This window comes from Melanostigma gelatinosum (assembly GCF_949748355.1).
Source record: "Melanostigma gelatinosum genome assembly, chromosome: 12".
Taxonomy (NCBI): Eukaryota; Metazoa; Chordata; class Actinopteri; order Perciformes; family Zoarcidae; genus Melanostigma; species Melanostigma gelatinosum.
The window spans coordinates 20,650,528-20,665,962 of record NC_136645.1 but is presented as its reverse complement, the minus strand read 5'-3'; the positions used below and the strand labels follow the sequence as shown (position 1 = coordinate 20,665,962).

The 15,435-nt window shown below is 45.8% G+C and overlaps 1 protein-coding gene across 2 annotated transcripts in view; it reads right to left on the bottom strand.

Moving 5' to 3' along the window:
• The window catches only part of cpeb3 (cytoplasmic polyadenylation element binding protein 3), a gene marked incomplete at both ends in the record, with an annotated part of 30,703 nt that overhangs the window by 12,348 nt on the left and 2,920 nt on the right, over positions 1-15,435 (bottom strand). For both annotated transcript variants that reach the window (XM_079279654.1, XM_079279655.1), the window contains 3 exons: positions 459-482; positions 3,607-3,663; positions 10,107-10,191. In XM_079279654.1, the coding sequence (XP_079135780.1) occupies positions 459-482; positions 3,607-3,663; positions 10,107-10,191 (166 nt within the window). The remainder of the gene's footprint in view (positions 1-458; positions 483-3,606; positions 3,664-10,106; positions 10,192-15,435) is intronic.

Here is a 15,435-nt window from a genome sequence, read left to right as displayed (position 1 = left end):
GAAATCCCTCCAGATTCATTTTGGCAGCACTCAAGCTAAACATGCGACAGTATTCGAAAAGGTTTCGTGTTTGATTTGGTGGCTGCGTCACTGACGCTGGAGAGATGACATCCCTCTTGGGCCGAATCAGGTCGGATGTGTTGATTGTGTTTTTTAGAACCGCACATTAGAAACGTGACAGGACTGACTCAGAATAGAGACAAAAGAAAATTGGCAACCAGATTATCCTTATTTTTTCTCCTCTCACCATCCAAGATTCACAGATTTGGGTGACCCTTGCCCCATGTTGATTCAAACACACAACATGGATGGTGTGTGGAAATGAATATGATTTCATTCAATCACAGCACAGATGATAGCAGATTGTGACCCCCCCCCCAGCCTCGGAGAGAGAGAGAGAGCGAGAGAGAAGTGGCCGGCATGGCAAGCAGAACCCCAGAGAAAGTGCCACACGTTACCTCTTCTGCGGCCATAGCTCCGGGCTGCTTGTCAGCACAGTGGGGGAAGGAGAAACACAAGGAGAGAGACGGAGAGGGTTGGGGCAGGAACAAGGGGAGGAAAGAGATACAGAGACATGGGTTTCGTGGAAATAAACCAAAAGCCAGGAACATCTCTAAGGCAACGGAGAAACCACAGATGGCCCCGCCTGAGCTTCGACAACGGGAGGAGGGTGATTATCACGGCAGCCCGCAGTAAACCTGCTGCACCTGCTTTGGCAAACAGACTTGTGCAGATGCTGGGGGAGTGCGGCGCGATAGGCGAGGCTGAGCCACGGAAATGGCTCAGATATTTAGAGGCATAACGCGACGCCCCGCGGGCCGAGATCATAATCTCGGTTTAATGAGCCCACAAATAGCTGGCGCTCATGATTATCTTCCGTGTATATCCACAAAATGAGCCCATGGAGCAGAGTGCATGCAGGACATTGGGTGGTGCAGGTTAGTCATTATCATGGACCTCGGTGGAATATTAAAACGCTGCTCTCAGGTCAGGTACAGCAGGCCAGGTGCGAGTGGAAATTTCCCACAGTAGAGGAAAGGGTGGCAGCCTCGGGGCTCTGAGGAGGGAGGACAGCGTGCAGATAGGAGGGGACGGGACAGTGTTGTGACCGCTTATATCTAATCAGCTGGTCACACGTGAGAGCTGTCAAAATGATCTCCCCCTTATCTTTTGTCTTCGACAAAATGTCATGGTCCTCTCCCTGCAAAACCAACTGTTATCACGTGACCTGAGGTCCATGAATACTGAGCAATCTCCATCCGCTGAAGAAGACGATGAGATGCTGTCAAAGGGTCTGTGAATGGATTATTATTGTCAAAAGGAGCTACATTGTTTCCCATTTTTTTCCCGCTTTCTGCGCATCTCAGTCTTCCCACCTTATGCAACCACCTGATATCACATGACTATATTTTCACTGTTTAGGTTTTGTGATGACGACTGAGCTATTTCCATTGTAACCATGAAAACGGCATCCACTGAGAAAGATATACTATTCAATTGAAAGCTCAGTATTAATACCACCAGTTCATCAAGGTGAGCTTAGTACCGGTAGATTTTATTTCCCCAATTGCATTTTACTGTCTTCTCCCCATAAACTACCACCTGTCATCCAGTGGCAACATTTCCGTATAATACGTAGGCCTCAGCAAACTCCACCCACTGAGAAAGACACATTCAAACGCTGGAGTTATACCACAGTGTAGCTGACAGTTATGTGCAAAAACACCACATCTCGTTTCAGGATTGCGTTTGAGTGTTTGTCTCTGATCTCTGATCTCTGAAAATCTTCCCACCTCAAGCTCAATTTGAATCTGCCGTGCCCAAATTGCCACCCGGGAGGCAAGATGTGACTTAAGACGGGGCAAATTCAAGAAACAGCAGGAGAGGGTACCAGCGTTACAAAACAGATCCTCCTGCTGCTCTAAACGCATCAGTCACGAAGCAGACTCATCGCCTCAAAAAACCAATATAGGCCTTTGCATTGTGAGAGCCCCATTGTGTGACTTGCCCCTCTGGCTTCTCTCGGGGAATATATTGTCTCTGAGCCTCTTATTCTCCCTTGCTATGTTTTCATTAAAAAGATCTGTTTCTCCAATCCAAACCCTGGGCAGCCTCTCCTTCAGCCCTCTCGCCTTCTGGCCTTGGCAGAAACAAAGTCACCTAGCAACCAGAGCAAAATGAAGAAAACGTTACGTGGGAAGCCGTCAGAAGCCTCAGTGAGAGAGAACTCAACCCACGAGGGAGAGGAGGAAAGAGAAAACTGCGCGTTTGAAAGTGATTCCTTTGGGCACGATGAGTTTGAGGTCTCGCCACTCCGCTCGGCTTCAAAGCCGAAGACTCTTCCACTAAGACTATCTGAGTGTAATCCCATGACACGACAGTTTAACGTCAATCCGGGACACGTTCTCCGAGGATACGCGCGATGAAAGGAGCAAAATGAGGAAGGGATTGTGAAGACGTGACGGTAGAAACCGATTCACCGAATTTGTATGCTACATGTCCTCTGAATTACCAGTTTTTATACCCGACTGAACATGTCCAGAGACGAAACTAGGGCTTCGCTGATTTGGTCTGATCACCAGTCAGTCCAGACGACTGTATTTTTCTGAGCTTTGAACCAAAAGATGGGAAACATGACTGCCTCTAAAAGAACTAAAGGGTATGGCCAAAAACAAAACATGGGCCTCCGGGACACTAACAAATCATGTCCCTGATATTCATATATTCATATTCAACAAATAAAGAGCACTCAGAATGGCAGCGCCTGGGCTGAAGAAACCTTGTGGCATCCATGTAGCCGCATGTGGGATTAAAGACCTGATTTCTGTCTCTGGCTCGTCTCCCGTCACCGTTGGTCATCTGCCGGCTGGTGGGACACGGGGGGGGGGGGGGGGGGGGGGGGGGGGGGGGGGGGGAGGGATCTAGTTTTACATGCTGGGGTATTTTTGGAAGCGCTATTCACAGGTCATCTGGGCTCTTCGCCCCAGTGCTTAGGAGTCTGTCCTAGGTTTATGGTGTCAGGGAATCCAGACATTAGCAAAGGGGGTCGACACATGGGCCACTGTGGTTTAAGGGGTATATGGGTTAAATGAAAACAACAATACTTCCCGTTCTTAAGGTGAGACACCCAAGGCAAAAACATTGGTTTTCATGCACTGGTACATTTTGAGATTTTTGCTTCAGGCAAAACATCCTAAATACACATTTGGGTTTTTATTTTTCCACTTTGTTCATCTATATTCTGAAGGGTTTTACAGTGTTTGCATCATTCATAGCCTGATTTATAGAAAATGTTACTCCTATATCCAGATATCCAAAATTCCCCCTGTAAAAACCTTTGACTCGAATATGTCAACAAAAATGAAACTGCGTTATCCAATATTCTAATTTCTGTTCTAGATGTGTCAGCAAATTAACACAATTGCCTAATTTGCATATGCGTAATACACATTTTTTTGGCCTCAATGTAAGTAGTCACAATATTTCACCCTATTTACCTGCGTCTCCCTTTTAATCCTTTAAGCACTTTTATCAGTAAAACTGAGAGAATTGATGAACTCCAGACGGAGAATAAGATGATGGCCATGACAATAAAATGTGACTTACTGTTCAATGGCATTATGTGCTCCGCTCCGGGATGGTGAAAGTTCAGGCCCATGCGTCCTGTCGAAGATAGAAAAAAAAAAGAAAATAAATTATTTTACAAAAGAGGGAAAACATGGAAACCGGAGATAAAAGCCGCCCTGTTGATAGACATTTTATTTCCATTCTACCGTCGGCAGCCATGATGAAATGCTGAACATAAAATGAATAAACACCAAATGTACTCAATGTGATACAATGCCACAAAGGACGACCACAGACAGCAGCAAAAAAAAAGTTGGAAAAAAGGTGGAAACATGCATTCCTTTGTTGTCGCATATTTCATACACACACACACACACACACAAAGGCAGCTATGAATTCTAAAGCTAGGAATTCAACAGAGCGAGCATTCTGCTGCAGTGGCAACGTATGCGTGCTACAAGGGCCCATCTGTCAGGGCTTTTGCGGGGAGAGGGTACGGTGTGGGACGACTAAACGGACGTCTTCCTGGTTGTCTCTGTCGCCGTCGTCCTATTTGCACAGGCGCAAACAAGAAAAAACGAGCACTTGAGCCGAGGCAGAAATAGCCTACCTGGTTTAGGACAAAACACACTGCAGTCCCACTGTCAACATCATTTGCAGTGGCAGCCGCAGAGGCACACCCTTGATCCCTAACCACTTCAGATTAGGGCCCTCTGTCAGAATCCGCCTACACCAGCTTTTTACTCAACACGTAGCCAGGCAAGCCACCTACCTAGAGTCATAAAGGAGATTCAAGGTGAGCCAACACATTCACTCGGATACGCATCAATGTTTGGCAAATACACAGCCCTCATGGGCCCAGCGACGTTGACACCGGGGTGGGGGTGGGGCTTAAGGTCGAGGGGGACAACTGCAACCGAGATCTTGCTTCGTGCATGCTTCTCCATACGTAACGTGGACTTTGAGAGGCCGGCCCGGCTGCATGTTGCAAGCTAGTGTGGCACAAACAAGACGACGTGTCAAATGTTTCCAAATTTGGCCGCAGAAGACAGATCGTGGGGGACGGCAAAGGAAGGGGGGGGGGGGTATCTTCCTGACACGCAAACAAGAGTGGAACTAGCAGTGAGACCTGGTCGAAAAAACCAGAGAGGCAGGGTAGGGGGAGGGGGAGGGGGGAGGCCACCCTGCAGGGCCACAGATGTGGATTTCCACACTCCTCTCAGCCAGTCAGAATCCAGGCGACGGTCGGACTCGAGGGCAAATGGAGTGCAACAAGCCCATACATTCGCATACAAGCGTTTGTTTGAACACGTGGATGTGTGTGACACGGACTCGTCTCACAGTATCTTTGCTCTTTCCGACTTTCCGACGCGAGGAAACCAGATCCAGCGTTGTGTCCCCTCACTGAGGTTATCGCGTGTATTGGTTAACGTGTGGGTGGATTGTTTGTTAGTCCTCCGACCGAATTACAGCGTTTCAGGCTAAATGTCTGGCCATCTTAAATGTCCTTGACAGAACCTCTGATAGCTCTAGAGTAGACAGTGCCCCTCGACCTAGTAGCTTTAGGTTGCACAAAAAACAAGAAGATCCAAAAACTACTCCATTACCAGTACTCTCCATTGAACAAGTTCACAATCAAAGCCGTGACTGTGCTTATAGGAGGGCAAAAGCCACCACAAACACCGTGGCCTGAGCTTGCCTTTCGGTCAGCATTCGTCATTTTGGGTGACAGAGGGGGACAGTTGTCCTCCTAAAGCCTGAAAATAGCTCTGGGCATGTGCCATCTGCTTCCCCCAGGGGTTGAGTGGCAGGGCCTTTAGGGGCCCCGGAGAACCTGAGCTATTCTCAAGCTGCCCATGATGGTCGCATGGCGGCACGGCCGCTCGGGAAGCACACCGCTTCCATACGTGGTCTGTCAATCTGTGCAGACCGGACAGGAAGCTCGCCGTGAACGCTTTGGCAGAAATGGGACGAAGAGTAGGGGATGGATTAGCTGGACATAGCCAGTGGCTTCCCCGATGGGTGCCCCAAAGCTGCACTAACTACTACCAGAGATCTCTCGGGTACCAACAATACACCGACAGAAAAAGAAAGGATGACAATAGCGACTGAGGGGCATGTGTTTTGCAGACAGCCGACAGGTGACTGAATAGATTGGGTGGGTTGGATGTTTCTGTAAGAACCCGGTGAGAGTTATTTGTGTGTGTCTCGGTCTGTCAGAATGGCCTACTTCTTCTCCTTCCATGCCAGCTCCAGCTGAGCCCAACAACCCACCACAAGACAGTTACGACTGGGCCAAAGTTCCTTTAGCCATCAAGCCATAACTCGCAAAAGCTATTTGAAATGATGTGCAGTATAAAACACAAACGGTTAGGGCATATTTCCAGAAGCAAATCCCCAAATAGGCCAACCACCCACTGCTATTTAATGTTTCATAAAAAGTAATAATCGTAACACTATTAAATAATAATAATATTAGGATTTCCAGAATCCAGTTAAGCCAGATTGGCAGCAACAGCAATTGTTTCAATGGTATTTCATGGCTCGTGAGATCTTGACAGACCATGGTTTTAATAGACAAAACAAGTCCAGGCTTGTTTGCCTGGACTGGATTAAGCTCAGTCAGACTTGTCGGAGTCATGCATTTTCCACCATAACAAAACAATGCACTCTGACAGCGTAGTTTATTGGAGGCAAGGTGCGATTAACCTTTAACACAGCCAACAGACACATCATCCGATCGTCATTACCTGCTGTTTAAAGTACAGGGGCTTCCCTCTCACATCGAGATCACCACGAGTGTTGTTAACTACGAGGGTTGAAAAGTTGAAAGGTCAAGTCCACTTCCTCGACCCCTGGCCCAACCATTAGTGTTTCAAATATTGACCTTTTACCTCAGGTTACCTCTCCGAACCTAAACTAAGACAAAAGATAAGATGGTCCTCCAATGAACAAACGTGATCTTCGAGGACCTCGCTGACACAGACAGAAGGTGGTGTTGTTCTTGCTCAAAGCTAAATCTTTATCGAAAACCTTTATTCTTTACCCTGACAGGAGACCTTCACACCACAACTTTACCCAATCAGAGTGAGTTGCTTGGGCTCCATCTATGAAAAGGCAAGAGAAAGGACACGATATGGAGACAACATCGAAGCACCTTCAGACCGTTCCTCATCTGAACTGCGCTGCACTCGCCATTCTTGTTTTCCTCCTGATAAAATCTCCTGTTTGTCGACTCTTATCCGATGCTCTCGTCAACAAGTGGACAAAGTCAAACAGCGCCGGTGTTGGCGCTCCCTCGGCTACTGACTTCAGTTATCGCTTGCTCCTTCGATCTGTTACAACGTTACGTTCATACAGGCTGTTAACCAACACATGATGGGTGACACCCAAAACAGCCTGTAAAACCAATGGAAAACTGATTGTTTAAAGTTCACAGAAAAATGTATTGACAGATTCAAATGAACTGATTGAATATTTTAAGCTATTTTTTAGAGGTGCTGGTAGGCTGATATCTTTTTTTTTTTAACTTTTGAACCAAGTCAGGCTAGACGTTTCCCTCCTCTTCCAGTTTTAAGGCTAAGCTCAGTAGCTGCTGGCAGTCGGGTGGCATCTTCTTATCGAGGTCAAGAAAGCAGATAAGCATATTTCCCATAATGCCTATAAACTATTAATTTCATTAATTGATCAAAAAGGAATCTAGATTGATAAATAGCACCACAGCCGCGTGCGTGCGTGCGACCATATTGCCGGCAGCAGCAATGGTGGTTGTCAAACTGCTAGTGTTTTTCCAGGCCAAGGGGAGAATCTCTGGTGTTTGTTTTTGTATGTTTGTGTGAGGGTGCCTAGCTCTCCACGCGTGAGCTCAGCTGACCCAGTTCAGGAACTACATGCAGACCAGTATGTGTGTGTGTGTGTGTGTGTGTGTGTGTGTGTGTGTGCGTCTGTGTGTGTGTTGCCACAGAAAGGGCCCGTTTGTTCAGACATCAATGCAGCCCCTCGCCCAGGAGTCAAGAGCTTTTAGAAAGTTTGAGAGGATCGCCAGAATAAAGTGTCTCTCTCACCGACAACACACACACACACACACACACACCCTTTGAAGCTGACTCTTCTCCAAACAAGTGCTGAGAAAAGAAACGGGTTGAATCGAGACAGCCTCGCCCTCGGCCCCCCGTCTTGACAGAGAGAGCGAGAGAGAGAGAGGGAGAGAGACAGAGAGAGAGAGAGAGAGAGAGAGAGGGAGGGGTGTGGGTTGGGTCACCTCACGCTCTCTCACCCCACCAATTCATATTCAATTCACAGTACAAGTGCTTCGCTTTCTTTAAAAACACACACACACACACACACACACACACAAAACACTCAAGGAAAAACTATTCCAGTCACAATGAGGAGTATATGAGAAATGTCTGTGATGGGATGATGGATGTGGGACCCATTCAGTTGGGAATGCAAAACGGGGCCTACTGGGTAAATTAGTTCTGACTGGTGGCTCTCAGCTGGTGGGCAGCATCCTCAACGTGGGATACCACACTTACTATGCTTTTCTCTTGATATCGTCTTGTCTTAGTCAGTTCCAATTAGGAATCACTGTCCTAGATCTGGGAATTATTAAATTTGCACCAAACAACAAATGGGAGCTTAACGCCGAAATCAGTTATGTTTACGATTTCAAATATCCATATTATGTCATCTCACTTGTCTTGTCGGACATGTTGTTCAGGTGTGTTACTCACACTGGAAACTGATCTTAGCCATTAGACTTACAATTGAGGCTGGGTATTACCAGTACCCTTGAAGCGATACCGATACCAATCGAGTACTTCATTTGATACCTTGAAGTACCTCGAGTATTGGCACTGGGTTCATTTTGGTCGACACCTTTAAATTGATTGACAACAAGAAATCAGTCAATGTCAGGCTGATTGAATCGTATGAAACAAAATGGCTATTCGATAGGTTTAACAGGTTAACCTGAACCCCACCCCTTCCTTTGCAATCTGACCAAACCGACTGGTACTGCCAAATATTACAATGTACCAAAAATTGTCATTTTAGCCACAACTCTTCAATAACCGACGTTAAATTTGTCAACACATTTGCTATGCTCCCTGTTTCCACTGGGCATCACAACAAATAACACACATGGATGTAGACTATTGGTACAGTCAGAGAAAGAAATAGGACTTTCTTAACAGAGGACTTCTGAAAATGACCGAACTCAACATGACCTGACCCGAAGTTTTACACAACAAAAGGACCCAGGCCTTTAGGGGTCTTCCCCCAAGTACAGAGTTTGTCATACAAGTTATCATCTAAATAGACCTCCCGAGTTGAATAAAAGCACCAGCAGCTATGCTTCTTGCAGTAGATCACGCAGCAGCCCGGCCGGAGAGGCCTCTCAGTGAGTAGGTAGCCTGGCAGGGCCTCACTGCTCTGTGGTTGGCACGGCAGCTCGCTGCAGCCCCACGCTGCCCACGCTGCGATGGCGAGAGGGGTAAACAAGCACAGAGAGATCCCACGTCCCTGTCGTTCTCCATATCTGTCTCTGTCTCCGCTGTGCTTGGATAAACAATCGCGGGGAGGGAAGCCCCGCAGGACATTACGACACCGTTCCAGTGAAGTTAGTTTGGGGCCAGGATGACCATTTCGCCGCAACAATGCTCACTCAGCACGAGATCGGGCAAACAAGATTCCACGCGTGACAAAGCTACATGCTCCGCTCATTATGTACCCCTCCCACCAAGCTTTCCATTGTTAAGGTGAGAGGATGGGGGGGGGGGGGGGCATGAAAACCCTACGCCCGACCTGACAGGGCCCCATCTGGGAGACTTGATCCAGAGTTTTTACAATCGGCACGTGACCTGTTCTACAAAAACATTAGCCTTAAAAGGGCGTGAAGAGAGATTTCTGGACAGCGTTTTCATGATTTCATAAATTCTCTACACTTCCCAGGAGATAAAACAATGCGACGTGAACTCATTTTAGTATGAATCTGCATATGACTCGGGCATGGTCATGTCTAAGCACAAACGAAATAGACGTTCCAGTAGAATTTCTGAATTCTGCTTTCTGGGGATCACGTTATTTAGTGAAAAATGCAAACTACAAACAAGTCATGTGGCATTTTTACTCGATCCACTGATTCCAATCGGCAGAGAGCTAACGGGCAAAGAAGAAGAAGAAAAGGGCTGAAGAAAATGCAATTAGCAAATAAGACCACCTGAGTGCACGTTGCTGCACGTCTGCACCACACACACACATACAAACACAGACTCAAAAACAAACAATTATGGACGATTTTGCAGGTAAGGCTGATGATGTTAATTCTTCAACAGAACATGATGATCCGTACTGGATTGGTTCAGAGATTGGCTGATAGAGCGAAAGAAAACCCAATGTACCCAGAGATGACATATGCCCATGAAGCAAAGAAATACTGTAAGCATGGACGTATAAATATTCCTAACCTGCAAAATGATTCCTCCATATAATATCAGCGATAGTCATTGGTGGGCCACCGGCAGGGTGTGGTTTACCTTTGTCATGGTCAGTCCTTATCATATCCATTAAGGAATTCTCCAAAGAGTGCAAGCTAAAAGCATCAAAGGGCCGATTCCGGTCCTGCAACACAGCAAAACAGGAAGAGGGTTAGGATTGGAGTCGCCACAGCACATCATAACACAGGGAAGGACGTACCCTTCTAACGACTAACAGTTAAAAGGAAAAGCGTCGTCAATATGAGCACATTCTCTGGTGTCACAGCTTGAATGCAATGAATGAATCTTTGCATGTGGAGTTAATATGCAATGTTGATTATGAGAAAACAAAAAACAGTGAGAGACTCAAGAAAACGTGTCCCAAATCTTCCCCAAAATAAATCTGAATCACCAACATAGTGGGAAACAATTTGAAAAACCCTGTATGAAGGACACGACCAAGAAACTGGCACATTTCGCCTTGCTGTTGAGATTCTGGCTGGTTGCTCACCTTGCTCAAGGGCAGATCCCTTGCATCAACTTGCATGTACCAACAGCTCCCCATGCTGAGCTAATCTAGACTCATATAAATGAAGGATCTGAGACGAGACTTTACAGGCAAAAGAAGGGAAAATAAGCGTCAGCCCTGGGGATGATGGTGAATATTGTGAGGGAGATATGAATCTTAACCTTGAGCCTTTTCATGTCAAGAAGTTAAAATGAAAGCACAGACAAGATTAAGCCCAGAGGAGCCCCGTCTGTCAGGATCTACATCATTTACAACAGATTGTTGTTAACAGAGGGGCAATTTAAATCTGAAACAGTTACTCCTCAGGCGTTCTCATAATTTAAATCCTCCTCACTTTGCTCACTATACCCTGTGGAGGTTCAGTCATTGTGATCAATCATACAACTGAAAAAGATCCCACAAGAGCTGTAAAGATGAGTCAATCATTAGATGAATCGATCCATAGAAAAATGATCAACATTTTGATAACCAATGGTTGAAAGTTCTCTGGTTTTAGCTATTCAAATGTAAAGATTTGGATGTAATAGCAAGTTAACTCTCTTTTTGGAGTTTTGGACCGTTGGTTGACCAAAACAAGCAATTTTAAAATGAAATCTTGGGCTCTGGGAACTTCAGATGGACAGCTTTCTATATTTTCTGATATTTTGTAGACCAAACGATTGATCAAGAAAATATCCTACATCAATAAAAAGGTAGTAGAAACCCCCAAATCCAACAAAGACAACCTTCTGTACATGTCAAGTCCGCAGCAGGAAGCACTTGAGATGCATTTCCTCTGGTCCTTTTACAAAACCTCTCCAAACTAATTCCCCCGATCCTCTTTGAGGTGCATTGGTCTAACTGCGTCCAGAACTGGACCGGTCAAATACTGCATCAAACACCTTAAGGTACCTTAAGGTGAAACATTGTGCGTGTGCGAGTTTGTGAGAATGTCACGTGTGCCCAAAAAGGTAAAGCCTGAGAGTGCATCTGAAATGGAGCTGGAGGCTGTAGCCTTGGCAGCTGTGTCCTGTGTCCGGCTGCCCGGGGCCACATTGTTTGCACACCACAGCTATTGTTGCCCGTTCGGCTGAGCATTCAAAAGCGTTATTCCCTCCACTCTGGGCCCCGACAGCGCCACGTCGATAAAAATCTGCCCACTTGGTACAAACGGTAAACACTTGAAACGCTGAGCTTTTAGTTCCCCCACCCCACATCCCAAACTCCACTTTGCCCTGACACATGTTGACGAGCACAGTGGCGGGTGGGGGTGGGGAAAGCTCAGTGTAGTCAAGTGACCTAAAGAGATCATATCCACAGAGGTCTCTAACAGTCTTTACTGTTTAAAAACCCAAAAGTATAGTATCTTGACTTTACTGCAGCTCATCTTGCCTCGTGGCACAGGAACAAGATTGTTTAGGAGGGTCGTGATGAGAAACAGACTGAACACCTGTTGTTTAATGAGTAAAGTCTGCTCAGTCAGGGTAAGTTCAGGTCTGCCAGATGCAGAGGCAGTTGGTCTATTGTTTTTCTCCTTTTCACAGCAGTCTATTATTCTCATGTTTAAACATTAATGTGCAGTCAAAGTCCCGTCCGATGATTGGATTACGCGTTACAACACCCGCAAACCCGTCCAAGCTCCTGCCCTGTCAGTCTGCCTCCTGACCTCCAACTCCTTGATCTGATCTGATGCGATTACGATCACAGAGGACCACACGGGTCCTTGCCGCGGAGAAAAAGGGAAGACATCATTCCAAGTCGGGGGGGTATATCTCCCGAGCAGCTCATGTGACTTTGTGTCTTGAGCGCTCACACTGACGGGTTAAGTTGAATTCCGCACATTCCTCTTCTAAAGAATACCCAGATATGCACAGAGACAACGAGCACACCGGTCACCGGCTGGCCGTGTGACAGCGTGTGACAGCGTGTGACAGCGTGTGCCAGCGTGTGACAGCGTGTGACAGCGTGTGACAGCGTGTGCCCTGCTCGCTGCACGGCTCAGCAATTTGCTCTAGTTTCACTTCAGTGAATGGGACACTTGACATTTGGCACCCTGACCTTGCATCCTGGTGATAACTCCTCTCCAATTATGGGTGTAATTGCTAAACGGCGAAGTGTGAGTTACAGCCAGGAATTACATCGCTGAGGTACCCAGACCTTGTCAAATGGTTATTATCCAATGCTTGCAGGTATACAGATTGTATCAAGTGCTGATACAACTAGTGGTATCGGCTATGTATCTGATCTTAAAGGGGAGTTCAGATTTACACATAAATGTTAAGTTCGCTCATCAAGGAAAGTACAGCCTGTCAAAAACAAAAGTTAAATATCATGCTCATTTTCAGGTTCATACTTGTATTTTAGGTTTCTACTAGAGCCTGTTTACACGCTTTCATGTTCAAAAACCTCTTTATTTCTTTCACACTGTCCGTCTGAATATACCTTTATTCCACCCCCCCCCCCCGTCTGAAACGCTCCGTTTGCATTTAAATGGAATTGCGTTGCTTGGCAACAGCTTGAGTCCATGTTTACTTCCTGTCAGCCGATGCCACTCACATACGCTGCTACCCGAAATAAACTAAGACACATTTAGAGTGTTTAAAACTGTGAAACTGTCTTTACATTGTTTAGTTGTGACATCACACGGCTCGTTTAAAAGGCACAGTTTATGAATACGGATGATTACGAGTGTGTATATTTCTCCATGGACTGAACGTTTCGATACTTTCACAGTATGTTTATAGCATTTAAACCTGCTTTATAGTAAAAAAGAAGAAATAAAAAAAATCACATTTCACAATATGGTACCTTTAAATGTTTTCTGTGATCCTGGGGGAAGCTCTCTAAAGCCAGAGAACATCAGCCTGATGACATCATTAATGGATCATCAAAATTGCTGGTCTTGTCCGACCGACCCAATGGTATTCAATTTACAATAGAGAAAATATTCCCATGGCTGCTTCCCGGTCGGTTGACATTTTTTGCATAAAAGTCAAGATTTACTTTCTTTCACTTGATTAACCATTTCAGCTCTAATCGGCACATCTGTGAGTGAAGCACGGTAACATGTCGCTTCAACCCTAATGTTTCATCTGGAAACACTCGACCAACACCAGAGCAGATGACTGTACTTCATCCCCACAGTTTCACTTCAGCAAACAGAAAACTCCATCCAGCATGACATGCGGCCCCCTGACCTCGTCTCCCGGTGCTGTGAGCCGGCCGAGGCAACAGAAAATAGATGGAGGCACTCAGCAGAAGTGTAATAAAGCCTGGGGAGACCCGAGTGACACACACAATCATTATCTCCTCAAAAGCCTATACGTTTCAGGCCAGTTGGAATTTCACACTGCGCCGGGCTGTGTTCCGTCTGCACATAGTCCATCCTGCACTAACAGGTTAACATTTCGGCTGGTGCTCTCCGTTCTCCCGAGTCTTCGCTTTGATCGGGTGAACAAGTGCTCCTTTTTAAGTAGGCCGGTGATTTTGGGGGGGGGGAGGAGTATTCAGATGGCTTATTTATCGTGTTGGCTTGTTTGTCAGGAAGCATGACTACACATACAGTATTGGGACTGTTCGTGTAGTCTACTCTTCAATCAGACATATCAATGGAGGCCGGATGGCCGACGGAAATAAATTCAAACTGAACTCATTCTGTATTTAAATGATAGACAGGGCATCCTGGCCCTTTCCTATTTTAATGTGTGGGCGTATTATGCGAAAGTAGCTAACAAATGATGGTCACGTACACGTGATAGGACCCTACAGCCAAAAGCTGTTGTTTTTATAATTGGTCTACTTTTGTTGCAACGCATAACAAGAGCTTATTATTGGCTTCTCCCGACTGTAAATTCACCCCCCATCCAAAAAAAATTGGACACAAGGAATATATCAATATAATAATTTATAGGCATCTCAAACTCATAATCAAACCCCGCCCATTATCCGATCACAAGCCAATCAAATGCACGTATGGGTGTTGCCTTCAGGCACAGTCCAAAATCTTGCTAATACAAATAGAGCGCACCTGAACTACCAACGATGTTGACCATGTTAGTTATAAAGCATGGTAAGACTAGCCCATAACTATCATTACCATCATTACTAGTATTAATTGTATTACTAGTAGTCCTAGTAGGCCTACCTATTAGTATTACTATTACCAGGCTATGTTAGTGAGTTTTTTAAAATAATGAGCTTGTGATCAATGTTTAATCGTTGCCATGAATTCTACACACAGTGAGTAGCTTGTGTATTCTTTGTAAAATGTACCGTTCAGCTGCACGCTCTTTCTGAAGCTTACTCTATCGTATTATAGAAAAGACACATCACAGTGGGAAACTAGAAACCCTTCCTGATCACCGGGGCGAGCTGGTAATTTAGAAGGTTACGAGCAGCACCTGAATGCGCCACGCGTCCTTTTAAACCCTCACGGAGTGAGCTGGCAGAGGGAATTTAACCGTTTAGTTCGATAATGCTCGTTCTCAGCGACTATTTCTAGGACCGACTCGGTGCGTCTGCCTCTTCAACTGCGTAAAAATAGCAGAGATCGATGCGCGTTCCTTCAAGAACTCGCTGTCTCATTCGATTTGCTTTGACCTCCACCACACAATGTGGCAGAACACAAGCCGGGTGAAAAATGTTGACTGCTACCCGCAGCTGAATGCTGAATTATCGAAATCAATTCAATGAGTGCCTCTGAAGTCTTATAAAAAGGCATAACCCTATAATAACTATGGAACATGACAATGACTCATGCGATGATGTGTATTTTCTGGATTGCTATTTCCCCAGTTGACTATGACATAATAAGATCAATCACTATGACACAGGGACCAATGGATCAGTGAGTTCAGGGTGACCTTAAGGATAGCCTACTTA